Raw genomic sequence first — 24,622 nt, 5'->3', positions numbered from 1 at the left:
GTTTAATGACAGACGCAGAGATGAAAACAGCTGAAGCTGAGATCACATCTGTCCTCTCTGGCTGTTGTGGGCAGTGTGAGAGGCTGGTGGGGACTGCTGCGGCTCTCGCAGCGTTACTTGGCTGCCAGCACTGGACACTGGTTCCCTTATTGCAGCCAAGCTGCTTGGGCTTCATCTTCTCTGCCAAAAATGGTGGTTTTTCACAGCAAGAGAGCAAGATAGCAAGGTGCCCTCTTAAATATGATTTTACACAATAGCACCAATATTATGCCATTCATTCTTCTGCAGCAACAACTCCATGATATTAGTAAGTTCTTTGTATTATTATGACTAAAAAGAAAAAAGTCAACAGACCAGAAATTTTTATTGGTCTGATGCTAAGGAACATGACAATTATTTTTATCTTTTTATTCATCTATTATTTTAAGAATGTCTGAACAGATCACATGTGTGAGATTCATTAGTACCTTCTGCAAGCTCCTTCCATAGGTGACATGGCAAGGAATGAAACAGACCTCTATAACGGTCTTTAAAAGAAAAAGCACCACAAAACAAGAGACAAACAAAGCAGATCAATGAATCAATGATTATTTGCACCACCTATAACTGTTGTGCTACATTGTCTCCAGGGTAGTTACGGAATTTTAAGTATTCAATTACAAACAAACACTCCTCAAGAATCACAACTAGAAAACAAAGAACCAGAATCCAGCTGAGCAACTCAATTTGAAAATATTCCGTGCACTCCAGGTTTTTTTAATTCAAATTGCAATTTAAAGACTTCAAAAATTGAAACAAAATTATTTTAAACAATATCATATGTACTGTATGCATGCATTAGCAACTACTTTTTATTATAGGAAGCCAGGATCCTTGATGACAATGATACATCATCAAAAGGAAAGCCCAAGACAAGCTATTTGAAATGGATTTTGGTACAGAGCTGCTTGTACTTTGAAAGCTGTCTGCTGCCTTCCAGGCAATAGGCTGGCTGCTGAGAGAGGCCAAGTGGGAATGCCGGGAGTTACCGAGAAACACCAAGAACTACCCTCTTTGTCCCAGTGTTTACCTCTGGTGCTCACTGCTCACACCTGGGACTTCTGGGCAAGGAGGATATCACAAACACTACTGAGAGCTGCCACCACATTTAGCCTGTTAGATCATGTCACTGGCAGCTCCTTCTATAACTTGGCTGAGCATGTTGCAAACTGCAGCACCTGACTGGCTGGAACCAAGTTACCCCACTGTTTGCACCAGCAGCTTTCAGTTTAGCATTTGTTATCCTCAGGCCAAAACAACACTTCTTTCCTTCCTCAACAAGAAGCAAAAAAAAAAAAAAAATCTGACTCGCATTCTATGCCAAAAAGCAAGACATTTGTTGCATGTGCTTCACTCTCGGAAAAAAAAGGTACAGAATTTATTAAGTAATCCATTTTGTCAGTTACCCTACTTCGAGCACACTATGATGAATACAGTCATACACATACTTCCATGGCACGATTTTAAAAAGCACAGTTCAAAAGAGGTGAAAACAGCTTTCAGATGATCTCCTTATATAGCTGTGATTTGCAAACACGAGCTCCAGAAGCACCCAAAGATGTGTCTCACTCCAGGCAGCATTCCCTGATCACAGAGCCATCTTCAATGAGACCATTTGTTGACAGTTCCTCAGTTCCTTAGAAAGTTCAACATAAACACACATGCATGCTTCAGATACTTCCACACTCACCATAGCAGTCACTTAAAAAAAAAAAAAAGCGGGAGAATCTGTTTAAGCATCTCCAAGAAAACTGGTGCCCGCAGTGGGACAGTTCAGCTCCCCAACAGCATGGCACAGCTGCCATTGTGACCAATAGACACACACTCGGATCACAAATAATAATGAGTACCAACAAGATCACTAGTGAGCTCCTGTAGAACTTTTAAGAACTTACATGATGAAGATTAGAGATCAGCAAGATTATTAAAGGCATTGATTATTCTCCTTTTTGCAGGAGTTACATTTTGCTGCAGTACCTCAGCTCCATAACTATCCTGAAGAAGCCAACATCAGTACGTTTCCTTTCCCAAACCAGTCTAGAAAGCATAAAGTTGAACTTCCTATCACTTCAGATGCACCTGGAACCTAACCCACCACATATTTACCTATCATTTGAACTTCAGGTTCTCTGAACAGTGTTGACTGCCCACCATTAGAGCTGAAAAGCATCCCTCCCTCATTGTCCTCTTCATGTCCCCCTGCTTTTCATTTCTCCTTCAGCCGTACTGGACCATTAAACAGTAAATGAGAATGAACTGCAGCCTAGACCTTATCTTACTTATCCCAACACAGGTGCCAAAAGGATGTGATGTCAATGCAGCAGAATATAATTCAAGAGCATACAAAGGGACAGCCTTGAACATTTGTTCTGAAAAGTGAAATCCTGCAGAAAACTAGATCTAGAGATTTAATTCTTGCCTGGAGACTTGTACTGAATAAGGAGTCCCTGCATTGGTTCCTCCTGTCACCACCCAAAGCTGTGAGGGATCACCTGTCTCCCAGTGTCAGTAAAGAGAATTTAGTCATGAACATACTTCACAGCACAATTTTAGAAACCCTGGTTTCAAAAAGGTGCAAACAACTCTCAGATTATCTTCTTACAGAAATTTTCAGCAGAATTTATAGCATTTTCCCTTCCCTTATCATTAATTCTTGTTTCATAGGGAGAACTGCAATGCTCATAGGTCAACACCTGGCAAAAACAATATAAAACAGGACCACCAAAATACAGCACTTATTTACAATCATGATCTGCTATTCTAACTTGTCTTAATTCACAGAACAGATCCTAGGGTAAAAAGGTAGATCAAGAAAGGACAGCTAGAAACACTTTATTTTCCAGTTGCACAAGAAAAACCACAACAACTCTAGCACACACTAAATAGACTTCTGGAAAACTATAATTAAAACGTGATAACATCTCAAACCATGTCTTTCAAATAAGAAATAGAAAACTTAGACCAAGTAAGAGCAAAGCTTCCTATTAACATCCAGTCCAAACAAAATTGACTTTACCTTGCCAAAGCTACCATGACATTCCAATGCATAAATACTTCTGCTCACTAAAATCAGAGTTAATGCACACAACTCTCTCCATGTATGGGAGCTGATGCAGCTTCCTGAGTAGTGTGTCAGAAAACAGAAGATGAAATAGTTTGGTTGAGATCAACACAGACTAGGTGTAAAGAATAACTGAGCTGCTTCCAAGATTGGACTTGTGCTCTCTTTTCCTCTATCTTTCGCACTGATTAGAAGATGAACTCTGCACAGCTGAAATCACTGAGCCATAAGGCTTAGGATGTAGCTATCAAAATAGCAGGTTTGCTAAAAACTCCTTTTATTTCTTCACATGCATATTGGTATTTTCTTTATTTCACTTCTGCTTGAGTGGAGCAGTTTTTCATAACCATGAAGAAAAATGAAAACTTCCATGAACTCAATATTTCTAAAAGAAATTTACTGGATTCAAGCATTTAATATAAAACCAGCTTTGCTTAAGCTAAATTTTGTCTAGTGCACTGAAACAACAGAGCAGCACATTTTTCTAAGTCTGTTCATTAAAACATCTCTAACTGGATCAAACATAACTGTTGGATAAATGCGGCCTTTTAATATCACTGTGGGCACTTAAATAAAACCTGCAGTTATTATTTTGATTGCTTACTTTCAACATTTATTTTGTGCCACTCAAAAATCTTACTGTTTTACATCTACAATTACATTAGAATGTAGTTGGAGTATCACCACACCACAGAGCTTCACAAGCACATTTCCTGAGCCAACGCTGAAAATAACCCACAGGAAAAGGCTGCTGTTGAGCATATAAATGGGTCTTTCATCAATTCTCGTGTCACATTTGACTCTCCATTCTACACCTGAGGTACTCGCTGGGGCTACACTTCATTAATTTATACCACGGTTGGCAAAAAGAGACAGCACACATGTTGGAGGCAGGGGAGAAAGGCCAACATCAGTGACAAATGCGCAGCATTAACTTGGCTTCCCCCACCTTAAGGAAAAGGAAATACAGCTGAATAATGCCAAAATTAGGAAAAACACAAACATGGAATAAAAGAGGAAAGAAAACGATAAAGTGTTGGAGATTACAAAAACTGCGTGACACCCGAGTTCCTGTCCCCCTCACACAGGGGGGTAGGAACCAGGGTAAAGGACACTGCACCTTTCTGTGCTGCTTTGCTCACTTCAGGCTCCCCCACGGCACTCTAAGCCACCCTCCAGCTGAAGGCAAGAGCCAACATGCTGAGCTGAGGAAACGTCACCAGGAGGAAGGACGAGAACATCCTTGTATTGTACCAGGGGGAATGATGGGAACTGCAGAGTTAGGACACTTTTGCCATCTGTGGTGAGACTTTCTTCAGGTTAGCAGTTTATCCTCAAAATTGTTGTTTTAATGCATATGAACTGCACGTGCTTCAAGGTTAATGCAAAGGAATTGTCTAGACTTCAGAAGACTGCGAAAGTGGCCACCAAACCTTTCAGAGAGTGGGTAAGGGATTCACCCAGCAGCCAGGCAGCACACCCTGCCACCACCATCTTACTCCATCTCATACTCACAAGCACATCCAGCCCTAACTGCATGCAGTAAAAAGAAAATGTCAAGAACTTAAACCACATCTATTTTTATGCAGCACTTGTAACATCACCTGATAAATTACAATAAATTACAAATTCATTATTGCACCTTCAACTCTGTCAGAAGCTTCCCTGTGTGCTCTGGCTGTGTCAGCCTGCTTCAACCATCTCCTTCTTTTACCAAAACCAACAGGCAGCCCTAGAAAAGCAGGGATGAAACAAGTACCAAAGACAAAATTCTCATTCATTACAATCTTGGAGATCTTCCCAACTGTTTTCATTTCATAAGACCTTTCAAACCTTTTCATGACTGGACTGTATACTAGAATAATAGTATTGGAAAAATTCAGTTCTCCAAATCCTTTCTCTGACAGAATCAGACCTCAGAATGTCTCCCACTGTCAAAACAGATTAAATCAGCACATCTCAAAAAACATATTTGCATGAGAATGTGTGAAGATTCTATTAAAACAAGAAAGTTCCTATTTATTCTGATTTTTAAAAAAAAATTAAAAGGGGGTGTGGGATGTCAGCATAGTTCCATTAGCTTGCTTTAGAAGATTTGAGTATTTTTCCAGAGTGCACATGTTCTTCTTATAGTATATGCATTTTATTTCAAGTTGTATAGCAGTCTAAACTGTAAAGCTGTATAACCAAATACCACCCTTACACTAAAGAAAACCTCTCTTACTAGAAAAGCAGACCATGCAGACACTGATTCATATAAAGTTTCTTGGAAGGAAAGAAAAGAAAAACCAAAAGGGCCCATATGCTTTCCTGAGCAAAAATATTCACTGCAAGACCCTAGTAGTACAAAATAATTAGCTTGACATACAAAATAGAGAAATTTCAGACACAAGGGTCCCAGCACCTGCATGTACCCAATTCCTTCCCAAAGTCCTTGTGTCAAACATCGATATTCCCAAGCAACTGTACTACTACCACTTCTCACCAACATTTCCACGTCTCACTAATTTGGACTCTAATTAGACACACTTAACAATTACAGAAGTTGTTTCTTTACAGTCCCTAAAAACAAGAGAAGCTAGCAAAATGGCTTATATCCAATAGCCAAGAATTGCTTTGTCCATTCCCAGTTCCCAAGTGTCAGAGCTGGGACTGCCCGAGAGACTCCACAGTCGGCCATCAGGCTCTGGGGACAGGAAGCAGAGCTGAGCCATCTGACTCACTCTTCACTGAAGCCCTCAGAGTTGGCAGAAGCTTTCCAGCTGCACAATGGACAGGAGAAAGGGAGGGAGGGAGGGAGGGAGGGAGGGAGGGAGGGAGGGAGGGAGGGAGGGAGGGAGGGAGGGAGGGAGGGAGGGAGGGAGGGAGGGAGGGAGGGAGGGAGGGAGGGGAAAAGGAAAAAGCAGGCACAAGGAAGCAGGACACAAAAAGAAAGCCAGTGATAACACATGGCGAATGATAATGAAGCTTGATAGGAGACCTAAATAGCCTGTTATCAAAGCGATTCCGTTAGAACCTGATGGACAATGCAGAGAAAGAATTTTATGTACAACTAAGGGTGGCAGAAGCCAGCTAGAAGCACAAGGCGTGTTGGAAGACAGGACAAGACTGCAGAGCTGATACAGGAGAAGGAACCTACCTTCCTTAGATCAGAAACTAATCCATTACAATCTTTAAGAAACAGATGAAATAAAAAAATCTGCATACTTGGCCTCTACTTACCAGGAAAATATATCCTTCAATAAAATTCAGTAAAAAGAAGATGTGGTTTTTAATGTATAACACCTCCAATACCTAAAATGTATTTTGTGCATTGAAATATCAACGTAAGTGTTTGAACCTTCTTTCTAAACACTATCTAGACCCTGCAGTATTTTACGAATTTAGTGTTTCTGAATGGAAATTTTGCAATTCCAAAATATTTCTTCCCAAACACAGCCAAACTCTAAACAACATCACATTTATCTGGTACAATACTGCTCATCAGAAGTATGTCTCAACCCCAACAAAGTTCAGTACATCAAAGAGGAATATGTATCAAAGCAAAGTGCTTAACCACACAGATTTCAATATGAAATTCAATACTCGAGGAAGACTTTCATGGACACTTAATTGACCTCTAGGGACTCAGTCACCAAAGCAGAATTCAGTACAGAAAACTAAACTTACATTTTGCATCAAGATACTAATTTTGGGAAAACAAGCAGATTATTCTAAATCAGTAGGTGTGGGGAATAAGAAATAATATTTAATTAAACCAACATCTTAAAGGGTTTAGAGAATTGTTACATGCTACTACTCCCTCCCTCGTCCTTTCCAAAGAAAAACTCTAGCTGGAAAGACACAGCTATAAATTTTGTCAAAATCAATTAACAACATCTGTAACATCTTGAAGGACCACTGTCAAAAATAGGCAGTAAATACAGTCTGCTATTCCCAGAGGAGTGAAGGAGCAGCCTCATTGAACCCGAAATACAACTCTCTTGCCTAGAACAATGTAACAAATACCAAAAGGAAGGCCACGAGATCCCAAAAAATTTAAGTTTCTGTTTTCTGCAGCATGACAGATGTTCCAAGGCACATTCACTGTTCCTCTGCATCTTCAGATTGCTGGACAAATGTACACTCAATGTTACTTTTAGTTTGCATGGAAGATTTTGCTGTCCTCTTCAATAAAAGGTCTGTTACTAAAAATAGGATAACCAATGCATAAATTTTTTTCTTTCATTAGTTAGCTTTAAAAGAATGGTGTTACTTCAGAACAGAACCATTACAACTACTGGTCTCTGTCAACACTGAAATGAATTGTGGCACTACTAACATTACTGACTTCTCATCTCACTTTTCAGGCCTCAACCAATCTTTTCTAAAAAAAAAACCAAAAAACCCCCAAACAAACCAAACAAAAAACAAACAAAAAAAAACCCCACACCAAAACCCCCACAACAAACCACAAAAATCAAAACCAAACAAAACCCACAAAAAAACCACCAAACCCAAACAGCTGTTTTCTGTGTTGTTACCTGCAACTGGATAATGATATTTGAAACTTCTTTTACATTTAACAGTAAATGTTCTATGCCACAGCATCTATTCTTCATTCACTTTGTTTATAGAGTCCTCATAGCAACACATTCTCATAAATTGGCACTCAAACAGGTATACTGGGACAAAATAAACGATTCTTAAAAACCATTTCAAAATACTTCTTTTTCTAAAGTGGAAACAAAATATGGATTATCTGCTCCCAAGGTACTGTCATTACTTACTTTATTGACAATATTCCCCTGAACTACTTAACACAAACCAAATCCATGTGTCTCCCATTGGCAGCACCGGCCCCACCTCAGTGGTTCACACAGGACCCTGACTCCCTTCCTTTCAAAGCCAAGCCCACCTTCAGTAGAAGGGAGGCCAATATAACTCAGTGGTAAGTGAAAACTTGATACCTACCATTAACTACCCAGGCCCACCATTTGCATTTAAATCCCTGTTGGAAGGCCCAAGAAAACAAAACATATCTGAATCAAGTAAGGCATATGAAGTTCAGATAAGAGTGAGAAGCCATTACCATTTCCCATTGAAGCACACTGGTTTATCGAGATGGGATCATGAAGAAATTACTCAGCAACCACCAAGACACTGGGTACATTTATTTCTTCCGCAAGAAAGAAATGTAACATGAGGTAAAGACACCAGTGAACTCTTCTGGTAATGGCAAGCCTGGCATTCAGACTTAATACATTATTATGACTAGAAGTGCAGGCAATTGGTCTGAATTTCTCAGAAGAACAATCTCATTTGTGCATTGGCTGTAATCATAACATAATTTGCTTTGAGATCCCCATTAGCAGTGCATTACAGGAATTCTACGTGCCACACTATGTGAAAAAGAGCTAAGTGCTTGTTCTGACAGGCTGGGGAAAACAAGGGCAGCAATTATTGCAGTAACAACAGCAGCACTGTTTCTCTAACATTCACCTGGACCAGGAAATGATAAAAGGCTCTTACAGAACTATGCCAAAAGGGTAAGACAACATTGATAAAGAAGCTTCAAAGGATTTGAGATAACAATGAATGGGAAAACTGGAGAAGCTTCTTGCCTGGCCCTGTCTGGGCGAGGACCCTTACACACCCACAAGGCAGAGCCAAAAGGAACACTCTTCCAACAGCAGCTGATCCGGGTCTGGAGGCCACTGTATCCCTGTGTCCCCTCTTTTCCCTAGGGATTTCTTTGTTCCCTGACATCTACTGAAGTAACTGTATACATGAAATGTTTCCCAAGGGAGTTTCCAACTATGTAATTTAATTTAACATAAACACCTAAATGGCTTTGGTTATGGTTTTCTATGTGTGCTTTTTAAATCAAAACACAAACCCAGTTGTGCCAAGAACATCCAGCTTAGAGAACAGCTACAGGTTCAGATGTGCCGGGTGGACCACTTAAACCCTTATATCACCACTGGTACTGGGGAAGCTTTGTGTGCAGAGGGAGTAACTATAAATCTCACTCACTGAACCAGGTAAGAAAACTACTGAATTACAGAATTTCACTAAAGGAGAAACTACAATCTCATGTCTACCACGCTTCCTACAGCAAAACTATCCTTTTCTTTTCCTAAAAAAAGACAGTTACTCTTCCCTGGATTCAGAATCACACAACACAAAGCAAAATAGGTCACATAAACACATAAAATACATGCTTATTTAAATTTGGTCTCACCCTTCTTAGGTACACCAAATCAAACAAATATCAAGAGAGTGTGATTAAAATCCAAGAGATACCCAAATATTAGATTTAAACAACACGCATACACTCAGTCAGGAACTTAAAATATACAAAAATTAAAACCAAGAAACACCCTGCTGTAAACAAGAAAAATACTCAACAACCACATGAATAAATATACCAATATGGAGCCCATAACCAGAAATCCTACTTTTATTATAAAGCTTCATGTTTTCCATCAAACAATCCCATGTTGATAATATTAATTAAAAAAAAATTATTAACATGGGATGCCCCTTAAAATACTTGTCTCCTCCTATATAAGAAAAAACACTCCCCTAAGAATGACCAGGTACCAGATTCTTTGGAGCATGTGTTCGCCATATACACATCCAAAATGAAACAAAGCTTAGTAACTCTCAGTGACAAAATGAAGTTAAGTGTGACTATCTATAAGCTATTATTCTTGTCAGTATTCATATGTTCTCCACAGTGTAAGGAAGTTGGCTGGGGACTTGGAAATATACAGACCACATATTTCACTCAAGTCCTCATTGCTGGTTGGAGATAAATCTCTAGGATTTCCAAGACAAACTGATTAGCTGAAGGTAAGAAACTGGATGATAACTATATGAGGTCAAAACAATACTTCACCTGTTCCCACACACAGGGACACACTAAGTGATGCTATTTAGCGAGAACATGAGCCCAGCCATTCTCTGTGGCCCACTCCTTTTCCCAGAATCCACAGTCACAGTAATATAAATATTAAAAGATCTGTTCCTGCCTATTCTATTTAGCACCTGTTTTGGACATAGAGTCACACAATCATTAAGGTTGGAAAAGACCTCAAAAATCATCCAGTCCAACCATTAACCCAGCACTGCCATGATCATCGCTAAACTGTGTCTCCAAGTGCCACATCTAGACATTTCTTGAACACTCCCAAGGACAGTGGTTTCACCACTTCCCTGGACATCCTGTTCCAATGCCTGACCATCTTTTCACTGAATAAATTTTTCCTAATATTCAATCTAAATCTCCCCAGGTGTAACTGGAGGCCATTTCCTCATACTTATAAATCTGTCTAATCCCTTTCTGAACCTATTGGTATTATCTGTCTCTACCACATCCTGAAACAAGCAAGCACATCACCAACCTGCAGAGTTACCACACATCATCACACTAATATTCCCTGTGAGTCACACAGAAATCGTGCATCACTACCACCTTTGCTGGGAGCAGACAGATACAGAAGGCTCACTGTATTCAAGGAGAGGCAGTAACTTCTGTTACATCCAAAAAAGCTTTCAAGACCTGATGAAGAATTTACATACCAAAAAGCTTGTCTGCTTTACCCAGCTCTATCAACTGATCTAAAAATATATTCATTCTCCCTACAAACCTAGCAACTATGCACTCTATGGATGCTTATTTCAGTTCATCCTTAGACTTATGGTAAGGTTCATTCCTTCCCATTGAAGTTTTCTTGGATATAAATACATGACTGTATCTGATTTGCTGTAATTAAATCTGGAAAAGCATGTACATTTCCTAGTTTCTGAGGAATATATGAAGAAAAATAAGCTTTCTTTTCCTCTTGACTCTTTGCCAAGTGCAAGCAGTTTTCAAAACAACAAAAGCATACAGAAGGATATATGGCAACAACTGTCCTGCTGACATTTAATGAAAAAAGGGGTACAGTCTCTCAAGTCATCATTTAAACATATTTACAACCAAGAGAGTTACACTGGAGCTGTTTAACTCCCCTTTTCTCTTTGTTTTACCTGTCAAGTCTCCAACGCCTGTTTGTAGCTTCACTGAGTTCCTCAACCTCATAGAAGCCAGTGCTCTGGTCTTCCACGCTGCTGGAGTTCTGCCATTCGAAACAGAGGTTTCTCCTGGCACCCATAGCAAAAGGCAAGTTCTCATACTCAGGTATTTCCTCATAGTGACGCACATTCTCATACTCTGGAGCACAAGTGCTGGTTACAGAATTCAAATGCAGTTGTGCCAGATTCTCCCCCAAAAGTACATGTCTATCTAAAGACTCCAGTCTTTGGTTATTGCGCATCTCTGGTTGACTCCTGTTTCTCTGCCTCTTCTTGTGCAGTGCCGGACTACTTATTTCTACGGAATGTGCCTTGGCAGATTTACCTTTCCTTTCACTGCCAACAGATGCTGTATTCCTGTTGTTACCACTTCCACAGCCATCCCCGGTGGAAAGATGGGCAATAGCACTATCAACTGACTGGCTTCCTTTAGACAGAAATTTTTGGAAGTCACTTTTCATTAAGCAAACTGACAGTTTCATGTTCAGAAACTTTTTCAAGCTATTTTTCTTCTGCTGGTCTTTGCAGGGCTTGTCTGTCCTATCCATGTCCACAGCAGAGAGAGACTTGGCCCTAGGTTTCGTCACAACAGTGAAATGGTTGAAGCTGGTAGCAATGTTAGCAGTTTTTAATGATTCAGAATTTCCTGGAAATGGAAGAATAGGATGAGGTAACTTCCAGACAGGTTTCTCAGAAGAACGTTTGGGTATGTCACAGGATGACAGTGCACTTTGCTGCTTGGCTTGGGGATGTGCAAAGTGAGATCCTTCCAGAACACTGTTTGGTTTGTCCTCATTAGAGGTGTAGGAACTTTTGTCCACAAGCTCTGCTGATGCAGCTTTTTTCAGAAGGCCAGCAGCTGGAAGGCTGTGCCTCTGTGGTTTCTTCGGAACAACTTTTGGAGAATTCTCATCTTTTATTTTAACTTCCTTATTTTCCAAGCTGTGTGGGGAAACATGGAGGCTATTGGAAGGAGAGGAGTGCTGACTGCAAGTCAATTTGAGCTGCTTTGGCAAACTCATGGACAAAACATCACACCTGACAAAGTTAGTCCTTTTGTCCGTAGCACCTGGCATACTGCTGTCATCTGTTAACTTATCCACAGAGTTAACTAATTTACTGTCTGTATCTAAAGAGCATTCAACAATTCCCACCAAATCAGAACTTTTGTGTAACAATTGAGGCAAAAGATTTTGTGCAGCTGACTCTTCCACAGCAGGTTCCTTCACCCGACGCATTTTGTCCGCATTGCTTTGAGTTATCTCACATTTTGCAGGATGAAGCACTTCTGTATTATTGTTATAACAAACACTTTGACCAAGGACATTAATTTTTGCTGGCTTTTTAAAGGTTTGGTCCACAAGCCCATAGGAATCTTTCTCTGAATTAGATGGTTCCTTTGTTCCTTCCCCTGTAGTGTCTATGCCATCCTGACGGACTAGACATGCAGCACGTGGCTTTCTTGGCTTAGGGATAGGAAGCACTTTTGAGGTCAAGACTGAAGATGTTTCAGGGGAGGCTTTATTAGCATCTGCTTTCATCCCTATTTCACCTGGAAACATGCTATTGCTACTTAAATTTTCATTTTCTAAGGTCTCCTGGTCCAATGGGCAATAACAACTGTGGTTATTTTCAGTCAAACTAGGACAAATTTCGGTTATCTGAAACTCATCAGCAATCATCTTACCATCAATATTTTGTTGCTTCCCTTTAGCTACCTCAGAAGATGACAAAGACTGTACAAGTTCCGTAAACTCTATTTTAACATCGTTCTTAGAACTGCTGCCATCTCCTTTGTCAAGTTTGTCTGCATACTTACGCCTCACAGGACTGCTGTTAGGAAACACACCCTGAATTTGGACATCCTTAAGTTTCTCTTCTGAAATGCTGGCTTTCAAAACCACCTGACTTCTACTTCCCAGTTTTTCATTGTGACTATCCCCCAGAGATGGTGCATTTCTTTCACCAACTTTGATATTCTCTAAGTTTTCAAAGTGCTCAAGAATGATCTGAGTTTTACAGGTTTTCTCTCCATTTCCAAGTTTATGAAGGCATTCAAATTTGCAGGATGACATGGGTAGAATATATGTTGTGTTGCCAGTGCTCCCTTCCGAGTTTTCATTTTTATAGTTCAAGTGGTCTAGCGTTTGAGAATATTCCCTGTGCTCCTCAAAGCTTTTTGTGCTTTTCTGCGTAGAGGATGGAGGTTTAACTTCCGGAATGGATGAGCTCTTGAGAACCTTTGGCTTCGGTGCAATTGCTGGCTTGGTTTTCCTTGCTGCTTGTAGCACACCATGAAGTACAACATCAGGCTTCGGTGCAACAGGGGGAGGCGTTGCCTTGTGTCCTACCACAAATTTTGGTTTGGGGGCCACTGGTGGCTTCTTAATTTCTAGGAAGAATAGAAAAGAAAGACTTTAGTCAACATTGCCCACAAAACAACTTCACCTGTACTGCAGTATTATTGGAAGTTTTGTAATATTAACTCATGATCTACAAGATCTCAGTGTGTGTATGTCTACATTTTTCTCTTGAAAGCATGCCTTCCTTCCCTAATACTTTTTTTTACTAGTTGTCTTTCTTTGTATTAATAGGCACATCAAAGAGTGGTAGGAAAAGTCTTCAAAGGTACCTTTTTGTTAATAGTTCAACTTAATATTATGAGTATGTCCTCTCTCAGATTCTAAAGTATGATGCCAATAAAATAGAGCAGATAAGCCTGGTTTTGCAGCTTGAACTATTATAATACCATTTTAAAATAGTGCAAGTATGTTAAGTGCCACATGTATAATAAGCCATGAAGATAATACTAGGCTAGGGACTGCTAGTCTAACTACTGGGACAGTTCAGTCCCTTCCCCCACCACTTTCAGAAATGTGTAACATAAAATTCCTCTTTCTCTTCAAACAGTACTGAGATCGATTACTGTACCAGTTGCAAAACTGGCATGTCACTACCAACAGTTTAGTGAAATGAGTCTACAGTGTGAAGTTAATGCAGCAATTTGTAGCAAGTTAGTACTTTTCTATTGTAAAACACTATTTCTGTATCACTTATAAAATTACTCTTCCCACTATGTTACTGTCTGACCCAGACACAGCCACCACTGATATGACTTATCACACACTTGACAGCACAAGATGACAAACCCCAGGGACAGCGAACAGCAGGAAAAGGAGCTCATGAGGAACTTGCAGATTTTGGAGTTTTGAGCCTGTTGTTTGTTTTGAGTGGTTTGGAGTTTTTGGTTTTTTGTTTGGTTTGTGGTTGCCTTTTTTTTTAAGGTATGCCTGAAACATTTTAATATTTTAGATTATTTATAACCATTTCCATAGGATGGAATAATTTCAGATTTCTAAGTGCTTTCAAGTGATTTACTTATATATGCAAACTGATTTATAAAATAAACAAATTTCTCATGCTGTTTACTTATGTGTTACCTCTGTACTTATTACGTTTGTTTTAAATAATATTTTGGTATACTTTCAGGAAGTCATATACACACTAGTTAATGTTTCACATGCAAAGAGATAGGGTAAGCCAGTGATTTATTATTCTCTTTCAACTGCAGGTTTGGTGTTTGGTTGTGTTTTAACATCATCATTATTATTATCATTACTGATGTGCAGCTACATCCTAATCTCTAGCCTAGAAATATGAGAACTAGGCTTCAAAGTTTCAGGCTTGGTTCATTTCTGGTTTGGGTTTATTTTGTGAGTTGTTTTGTTTTAAGCAATCCAGATGATATTTAAAAAAAAAAAAGGCAGGCAGATGCCCTCAGTTGCAAGTATTTCCCAAACAGTAAGCCACTGCTCTCAGCAGAAAGCCAGAAACAATGTCTCTACTAAAGAAACAGGAAATCCATGTTTTTCCAGAACATTAATCATTAAATTGTATCCAGACTGACTACACTTAACACTAAGAGCAGCTGTCCTTGCTGCCACTGTATTAGCAAAGAGGTAAACCTGATGGGAAAGACAGATTTTGCAAGAGGGAGCCCAGAATTTCTTTCCAAAGGTACAGCTCCCTATGGCCACTGACAACAGTGACACAACTACCAGCTACTGCCAAGGCTATACCTTCTGTTTCCTATCTAAAGACAGGTTCCCACAGAGAGGAGTCGACAATTTGCTTGGAAAGAAAAATTAACCCTTTGGATGGGTGATTACTGACCTCAAATAGCAGAAGAGAACGTACACTCACATTCAGGCAAGGCAACTGCCTATTCAGTTGGAGAAGGGAGTGATGGCAATAAAGCAGCCTGTTTTCTACAGTAAAAACCACAGAAGAGATGCCCAGTTTGCCCCAGAAGAGAACACAGTAGTAGACCTGGGCCATGTTCAGTAATATTTATTGTGCTATTAAAGCTTCCTGAACACAAGAGAGAGACAGTCTGCTTTGGAATCCTTCCTGATGTGACAGAAACAGATTGAAGAAGCAGGAGATTAAACACTGGCTAGGTTAAGTGATATCCTGTGGATTATTTGTCCCATTCTGCAAATTGAGGTTCATAAACCTGGGAAGTTTCACTCTACAATGGAACTGTCGAACGTTTTGGATAGCAAACAAACTAGATCATTCTGCAGTGCTCTCAATTAGTATTTATGATGGAGGACACTAAGAAGTTATGACATGACACCATTACCTGAATATCACATTCAAAACTAAAATATGAAAATGTAAAAGGAATGCAAAAAAACCCAAAGCAGCTGTTTATATGCCCATGGTGGAAACCTGGATAATGAACAGAGCAAGAAGAATTCACTTCTGATAATAAGCACAATTCAGTGTGATTTATGAAGCCTACTAGAATTCCTCAAATTGCTTCAATGTTAAAAAGCATTGGGACAGACAGAAGAGACCAGCAAATTGTGTGGTATAATAAAGGCACTACTGTCTGCTTTAAAGTGATTGCACATTTCAACTAGAGTAGATATGGGTCAATGTATTAACCGAACACACAGGCACATTACAGTCTCGGTGTCAATAGAGATCTGCAGTCAACCACTCAATCAGAAAGGAATGTGATGAAGAGCCCTTTCAAACATAAATGTGACGTGACAGAAAAGACTCCAGGAAGGGAATGCATACCAGTAGTTTTCCTCAACAAAATATCTTTCAGTTTCTGAAAAATACAAGTGATGAACTACTTAGAAAAAATTACAGCAGCAAGACAAAGGTAGAAGTATAGTAGATTTCTATTAGAAATCAAGAATTAAAGTTCAATTGATTATAAACTGAATTCACTGGGTTTGGATTAAGAAAAACCCAGTTCTACATAACACAGTGCTTTAAAAGGGATAACTTCCCATCCAGAACAGAAAGAAAACTAAGTAGGAGGCAACTCATATATAAAGGTGTAAGGAATGACTAGAAGTCATATGATAATGAGTTTTTGTTAAATGGTATGCATATGCAAGCCTCTTTGGTGAAAAACAAGGAATATAACCAAGGAAACATAACATAGCAAATGTAGCAGTGGTGAGTTGCTTGGTCCTGGTTGGCTTTTTCCTGGTGCCACATGAACACTTCACCTAAGAACAGAGATGCTTGGTTATGCTCAGGAGAGTAAAAATCAAAGAGAATTTGGAAATCAATGTAGAGAGTTATTTTATGAGAGCCCCATGCAGGTCTGCCAGCTAAGCAGTAAATAATCTTCTGATAAATCTAAAAAGATGAAGGGAGCTGAAAATACTTCTGTACATAGCACCTGCCAGACTGTTCATGACATGCTATGTCACCTTCTGGCAATCGCAGAAATAACTACAGAAGTATCCAAGGTCTAAAAATTATGCTCTAAATCTCAAGAAAGCTCATCCATCTAAATTCAACCAAGAATTTAAGAAGATGGCAACAGAATATATACTTGCATATGTGAAAGACTTTTGATAACATATGGCTCTTTAATCATTAAAAAAAAAGACCTGATGAGTTTCCACAGCTGACCATTGAAGTTTGACAAGTTCAAACTTGGAACAAAGCTCTAAAATTATTATGAAACTCAAAGGTAACCAACTAAAGGAACACCTCAGCCAGGGTTGTGGGACAGCCACAAGCACTTACAGTCAACCTAAACTCACTTTCTGACACGTGGAGAAGTTTCAGAGGAAACTTTGGACTAGACATTGGATTCTCTGGCTTGTCCTTCTCAGGAGATTAGAGGATTACTATGACCTCACCCCCTCCAAATTTAACCTGTTTCTCAGAGAGAATGCCTGCATCCAGGAATACCAGTAGTAAACACAAATCTAAGAGCAGAAACACAAAATTTAATTTGTATAAACAGATTAAATGTTTAGGAGCCAGAGAAACTGTGAAGAGATATCCTCTGACTTGCTTGACTAGGCAAAGGAAGAAATTCATAAAGTGACTAGCAATGCTCCCATCATCAACAGGAAATCTGCTGATCCAGGAAGAGCCAGCACCATGCTCAGTATTGAAACAGAAAAAATAAAGATACTTAAAAATATCAACACTTTTCAAAAAAGTGGATTTAAAAGGACATTATTTTTCTAAATAAATAGCCATTAGGACCACCTAAGCAGGTCAGTGCATGTACTGCAACTTCAGGTCACAGTATGGAAAATAGACATTTGTCCCTCTGGTGAATTATGTTCTCCAGCATGCTGAGGAAAAAGCAAAGCCCATTCTCATCCTGCTGAGCTCCTCTGCGACCAACATTTGATGTTATTTGACTGGCAAGTGTTCCTGTTCTTCCTTCAATTTGTTTTAGAGGAGCATGCAAACACCCTGAAGCAACTTCTGCTCTCAATCCTTTGGCCTTAAATGTCCATTTCTGTTCTTCAGATGACAGAATTTGGCAGCTGAGGACCTCACTGAGAAATGCTTGTGTGTCTTCTGTGCACTATCATGAATGATCAGGAAAGCCAGTAAGACAGAGCAATCTTACACATTATTATTGCACAGCTTTAAATTCTTCTCCGAATTTCTACCTACTGTTATCTTGCCTGCTCAGCACAGGAATAGGGAGAAAAAATGATATATGAAGTTGAACTGAGGTAAAAAAAAAATCAAATAGCACTACCTTTTCAGCAATAAACCCTACTATTACTAGAGGCATATTTTTTCACAGGTTATTTTTATGCCCATACTTTTGGGATTATGTTAACAACATCTGTACTTGGGAACAACAAAAGAGCAAGAACAAATCATGTTCACCTGCATCTGTCCAAGAAACAGGGACAAATGGCTTTGGACACTGTCATAATAACATAACCTGATATTCCTTTCCTTGCAATGCTCCACATTGAACAGAGGCCCCTCTCTGGTATTCAGGGTGCTCTATGGGACTATATCGAGTCACCCAAGGGGTGTATCAGGCAGGATCCCGCAATCAACCCTAAAGCAATGTGCTTTCTGAATCACAAGACAATAGAAAGATAGTAAAACAATGAATCACTCTGACACTGCATTCTGACAGCAGCTGAACCTAAGCTTAAGGCATAGGTACACAATTGATTGAGTTACTATGTGGTATGCCAAGGTGTGAATTTAACAAATCAGCTACTTTATAGAAGCTGGCCATACGTATACTCATATCTTACCACACAGTATATACGGCAGCTTATTCCTTTTCACATATGAGGTGACATCTATTCCATATATTATTTCACATATCTATTCCACACACTACTTCACATATCTACTTCACACATAGTAGGAAAAGAAAAGGGCTTGAAACAGTCAGCATGCAGCAGCTGGCCTACGGCAAATGTACATATTGGCTTTCTCATGGCACCTTGTTTATGTATGCATACTGTATTCTCAGAAACAGGAAATCCCATCTGTGGGCTATATATGAAAGTAATACAATGCCCAGAAGATATGTGGCAAGGAATCGATGGACTGATTCTTTCCTTATGTGAAGGAAGAACTTGCTCCAACAGCCAACTTGCTGTTCCTAAGACAACTTCTGGCATAAAACACTACAAGTCACAGACACAAACCAAGAAAGCTTTAAAGAGCATGTAGAAAGAGAGGTAATTATTGCTATATGTTTGGGATACAGTGAGACATTATTGCAATAGCACTTAATGCACTGCACAGAGAAACAGCATTTTAAAACTCCTGTTATCCAGCAGCCTAAAATTTCATGACTCATTACAAGGCATTTATTTTGCTTTCAGTTACAGAAAGAAACTTTCGTTAGGTAAACACCTCAAAAAAGTATTGTGAGATCACCGATTTATTTCCTGCAAATGTGTATTTATTTTCTCATTATAGAGAGGCTCTGATTTTCTCAGGTGCCACAATGCTCAAAAGAAAACAAAAAAAGGAATGAGTCATAACATCCTGGAAGATAACACGTGCAATTTGTAAAATACAAGGGAAAACTATGGTTTCCAAGCCACTACAGATGTAGAAAACATCCTAAATAAACTGCAAAAGGAAAACATCAATTTCAAGATTGGATTGTTCACGGACTTGCTGAAATAGAATAAGAAAGTTAGGAATAACTTCAGAGTACAGACAAGATATGAAAAAACAACCTTTAAAGATCCCATGGGGAGACAGAGCTGAGTAACACTAACAAGACTTGACATATTCAAGGGTTAAAGGGACATTAAACCCTGGAGGCCTCATTTTTTCAATCCTTGAAAGCAATGAAGTTCGATTGAAAAAGTCAGGTTGATTTTGTTTATTCTGTTCTTGCCATGTTTTTTCTCTTTGAACTACATTTCTGACATTAAAATACACTTCATTTTTCTCATTGTTGTTGTCAAATTCAATTTCAAGCTTAAGCTATACATTCTGCCCACATTAAATAAGCTGTATAGAGTCACATATAAGGACTGTTTCTTCAGCAAGAAATAATAAACGTCAAACTCATAACTCTGAGCTTTTGTTTTTTCCTTTTAAAGGCAAAGAACATGCTTGAAGACAGCATAATAGTTTCAGGCAGAAAATGAGTAAATGTGCATTCACTGATGTTGTATATATAGAATATGCAGGACACCAGAAAGTAATGACAGGAGAATAGCTTTAAGTGAAGATTGAAACCAACATACAGGTTGATCACTACAATAAGCTAATCTTTGATTTGTGTAAAAGTATTTTAAATAAGTGCTCTAGTTCCTTAGTTTGAACAAGCCCAGAATTACGTAGACATTTTAAAACATGTAAGACAGTAAGTGACAGCTGTGGCAGAACTCCTTCCCCTATCACTGAATTACAACCAGCTCTGGAGTGAGATGCAACAAACCATTTTGAAGAGAAAACAGAAAATATACAGCAAGAAACTGAATATGCACTGCATTATTTAGAAAACCAAGAGGTAAACTGGAGTGAGGTTAAGGCCAGGTTATCAGTCTCAGGCCTTCAGCAAGTTCCATGGACACAATCAGTGTTTGGTATTTCTCACCATACCACAGCACAGTATCTCTTACAGAGAGCCCTACATACCAAGCACACATCTGCAAATCCTCCTTAAAAATATTAAAGCAGTACTGATGATGGTGTACCATGTTGCTTTGTTCTAAAGGTACATTGAAAGAAGACATGAGAGAGACACTCAAGCCCTTCAAGTTCAACTGAAGGAAGAGCAGAAGGATTTCTAGGCATTTCAACTTCCACCTGAAGCCTTCACAGACATGGTAACATTTTTACTGAAACCCTGTATCACCAATCAGTTGCTAGAAAGCTGGCTTATGTAGCACAAATTAGAGTAACAAGAGAATTCACAATTAAATAATTTCAGTGTAGGAAACAGATCCTACAGATCACTGGACTGAAATCGGTAAGTTGGTAAGTTTTTATGTGAGCAATACCTTTATAAAGCATGCCTATATATTTTGGGCACTACATTCTGCATTAATACCAAGAGGGATATTCAACCTTCAGAAGTGTCTTCTGGCAGTCCTTAGCCCTTTTATACCCTACCTATAAGCTTCTTTAATGTCAAAAGCTGTCATGATACAGTCAGCAGGATCATGAGTCTCTGATCTTGTTTCACCTGATCCCCATTTGTTTTTTTATCTTCACATAATCCATCTCACACACAGAAAATACTCTTCATCCCCCTTCAATATCCCTCTTCTTCCCACCCACCAGGACTCTCTTCATGCCTTCCCCTTCGAAGTCCTTGCTAAAATTCACACTTTCCATGAAATTGTCCTACTTTCTTCTTACTGATATTCCTCAGCACCCATTTCTCTTTTGATTTCTACGAGACTTTGCTCACCAGAATCCCTTTCTCCATACGTGCCCCACGAACATCACCGACACCAAAAGAGAGACTCAGTCACACTCCCTAAACTCTACAAGTCCTGAAATCAGCTTAGTGCTGAAAATGTATCTGACTTTCTGGAACTTAGTACCGTATCGAATTTTAACAGCCCAGCTCTAGGCTCTTGAGCACCCCCTAACACTTATCTTTTATTTGCACAGCTGTTAAACTCCTAAAAGAGCAAGGGTGAACAGCAGTACCAGCGGCACTACTGAACAACGGGAACATACACTGCAGCTGTTAACTGGAGATATCCTGCTTTATTATATGTTTTTCGAAATCTAAACAAAATCTGTCACATATATTAAATTAAATGAAGCAGAAGATGCATTAAAACGCTTCTTATTTTTCAGTAAATTCTGACCAGCTATGAGAACCCACGTAGCTTAATTAAAGTTGTAGTCAATAAAAATTTGACATACTTGAGAGGAAAACACCGAGAACTAGGTCAATGTTTCTGGTTGACGTCTGTGTATTGCTTTTTCTTGAGAACACCCGCCACGCCGATCCTTACAGGAAGAATTTTGTTGCTTCAGGTTTACCGTGCGATTCGTTGTGTTTCCACCCAATACATCATCATTTACACATGACATGTTTTCAATGCAGAAAGTACTCCTATTCCCGTCCTCAGGCAGATAAGAAAGGAATCTACTAATCTAGCAGATGGGCGAACAGAAGTACTAACAACGCACCACCGTGCGGGCAAATAAAAATACGAGCAACTCCCTCAAACACGGAGAGCTCTCGTTTTGAACCAAAGATATGCCTTGCAGCATTTTTAGCCACTAATCGGGCAGCCGCCAAGCAGCGGGGCAGGAGAAGTGAGGAAAGCACCGAGGCAAGTCAGTTCCAAGCAGCGGCTTCCCAGGATCGCGGTGCGGCTCCACTCGCCGAGCCCTGCCCAGGCAGGTACATCTGACGCCAAGCCGCAGCTGACAAACTTTCGTAGCTCGGCGGAGCCAGGCGGAGCGACAGTACCGGTGCCAGCCCCGGTGCCGGCTCTCCCGCCGGAATTCCGTCCACCCCCTCGGCTTCCCTGCCGTGACCCGCTGCGGACACGGGGGCGGTGAGTGCGGACCCGGCTCGGCCCCAGCGCCGGCCGTGCCGAGGGGTGAGAGGCTGTCCCGCCGGGAAGGGCTGTCCCGCCGGCTGGGAGCGGGAGCGAGGGCTCGTTCCCCTCGCTTCGCCCGGAGCGATCCCAGACGCAGTGCTGGCGCTGCCGGGACAGGGACCGTACCGCTGCTCCAGCTCCCGCCCCGCCGCACAGCCCTCTCATCGCCCTGTCCCGGCCCGTCCCGCCGTCGCAGGGCGAGCGAGGCGAGGCTTTCCGCAGGCGGGACACGCGGAGCCGCCGCCGGCCGCCCGGGAGCCGCCGCTGCCCGAAGTTCCCCCGGACACTCACCGGCGGAGCTCATGTTGCTCCCCAGGCGCCGCGCCGCGCTGTCCCTCGTCCCTTACGCCCCGGCCCCTCTGAGGGCCGAGGAGAAGGAGCGCATTGTTCCCCCGCGCCGCCGCCGGTCCGGAGCAGCCGCGGGAGCAGCAGCAGCTCCCGCCGCCCAGCGCCGCATCCCGCCCCGCGCGCCCGGCCCGCGCCGCCAACCGCGGCGCCCCCTGCCGGGCCGGGCCGCGCCCCGCCCCGCCCCTCGGACCCGCCCCTCGGACCCTCCCGGACCCCGCCTCTGAGCCCCGCCCCCAGGAAGCGGCACTCTCGCCGCGCCTTCTGGGAGCTGTAGTTCTGCCCGGTGCTCGGCGGTGCCCGGCGGGGCGGGGCAGGGCGGGCAGTGGCGCGGCGGACTCGGTTTCCCAGCGTGCCCGGGGGGAGGGGGTGGCATGGCGGGCAAGGATGACACCGGAGTTCGACGAAGAAGTGGTGTTTGAGGTGGGCGCGGGGCCACCCGGCGCGGACTGGGCCCGCGTCTCTCTGCCCCTCGTTGCGCCGCGGCCCCGGGAGCGGCGGGCGCCGGGCGGGCCGGGGCAGCCGCGGGGCGTGAGGCGGGCGCGGGGCCGGGCCCAGGGCTGCGCCTGCCGCGGGCGGGCGGGACCGGCGGCAGCGGGGGTCGGGGCGGTGCTCGGCGTGTCCCGCGCCCGCTGCAGCCCGGGGCCAGCGCAGGGCGGGGGCGGGTCCGAGGCGGCTCGGCGGGGCCGGGCAGGCCTTTGTGCGGGCGGATCGGGCGCAGCGGCCCCGCTGTGGGGCGGCCGCGGAGGAGGTGTCGGGAGAGTCGTGTCGGGAGGGCCGTGTCGGCGACAGGTCCCTCAGAGCCGCCCGTGGGCACCGCTCGGGCGCGGAGGGGCACCCGTCCGGGCGGGCTGAACTGTGGGTTCAGCGCAGACGTAGTGAAAAGCTAAAAAAATTCTGCTTCTAATTCAGTGTCAGTCACATAAAAGGTGCGTTTCAGCACGGAGTCAACTGTGCAGTGGGCACCGAAACTGTCTTATCTCGAATGTTTGTGTTACTAAGGGATTTGCATAAAACCTTTACAGTTATATCACGTCTTGTTGGATAATGGGTCTACAATATCATCCTGGCCTTATTTAAAACAGTGGCTAAATAAATCCACTGTTGTGGCTTGGTAACAAAATCGAGTCTGTTTGCAGCAGGCACATGGAACTGTCTTCATGGACAACACACCTGGTTTTGCAGGTGTACAGAGAAAGTGGTTATAGACAAATGCTGCCTTTTAAATTAATAATTGTTATAATAGTATTAAGGTCTCTCCTTCAACTGGGATGCAAAACATTCCTTATGCAAGGAATTTTTTATCTCAGGTGTGTAAGTGCTACCTGTCTTTGGTATGTACCACAAAGTTTTGTGTTCATCCACAACCAATCTCGAATCCCAGGAATAAGATCTATTGTTTATATTGCTGCTTTGTTAAATCATTTCCTTTAATACAGTAAATCCATGGTGAGAATTTATTTCACAGGTATAATATCTGCCCCTTGTATTTCCTCCTTCGGTAGCAGTGATTCTCGTTTTACAGTTCCACAGTTCTTCAGTTTGTGCAGCAATTACCATTTTGATTGGAAAAGTTGTGCTGTGCAAGGAGTATAAGATCTGTCTGCATATGCCCTTCACTATTGTCTTTGTGTTTTGGGAGTGGATTTCCATCACTAGTGTTTTATTTCATTTATTCATGTACTGTTAATGTATGTGTATATACATGAACACTTCATAGGTGTACTGACGACAGTAACAGATCTGTCCTACATTATGG

The 24,622-nt window shown here is 41.6% G+C and overlaps 2 protein-coding genes across 8 annotated transcripts in view; one reads left to right on the top strand and one right to left on the bottom strand.

Annotated features, from left to right (window-relative positions):
• Window positions 1–22,994, bottom strand: part of FGD6 (FYVE, RhoGEF and PH domain containing 6) — a 71,299-nt gene extending 48,305 nt beyond the window's left edge. The window contains exons 1-2 of the mRNA XM_071552067.1: window positions 22,810–22,994; window positions 11,117–13,553 (exon numbers count right to left, since the gene is read on the bottom strand). Coding sequence (XP_071408168.1) covers window positions 11,117–13,553; window positions 22,810–22,822 — 2,450 coding nt within the window. The 5' untranslated portion in view covers window positions 22,823–22,994. The remainder of the gene's footprint in view (window positions 1–11,116; window positions 13,554–22,809) is intronic.
• A 223-nt stretch (window positions 22,995–23,217) lies between these two features.
• VEZT (vezatin, adherens junctions transmembrane protein) overlaps window positions 23,218–24,622 on the top strand; it is an 87,989-nt gene continuing 86,584 nt past the window's right edge. For all 7 annotated transcript variants that reach the window (XM_071552063.1, XM_071552062.1, XM_071552064.1 and 4 more), the window contains exon 1: window positions 23,218–23,286. In XM_071552063.1, the coding sequence (XP_071408164.1) occupies window positions 23,251–23,286 (36 nt within the window). In that variant the 5' untranslated portion in view covers window positions 23,218–23,250. The remainder of the gene's footprint in view (window positions 23,287–24,622) is intronic.

Source organism: Pithys albifrons, chromosome 3 (assembly GCF_047495875.1).
Source record: "Pithys albifrons albifrons isolate INPA30051 chromosome 3, PitAlb_v1, whole genome shotgun sequence".
NCBI classification, from domain to species: Eukaryota; Metazoa; Chordata; class Aves; order Passeriformes; family Thamnophilidae; genus Pithys; species Pithys albifrons.
The sequence above is the reverse complement of the archived record's forward strand: the minus strand, read 5'-3'. Positions and strand labels throughout refer to the sequence as shown.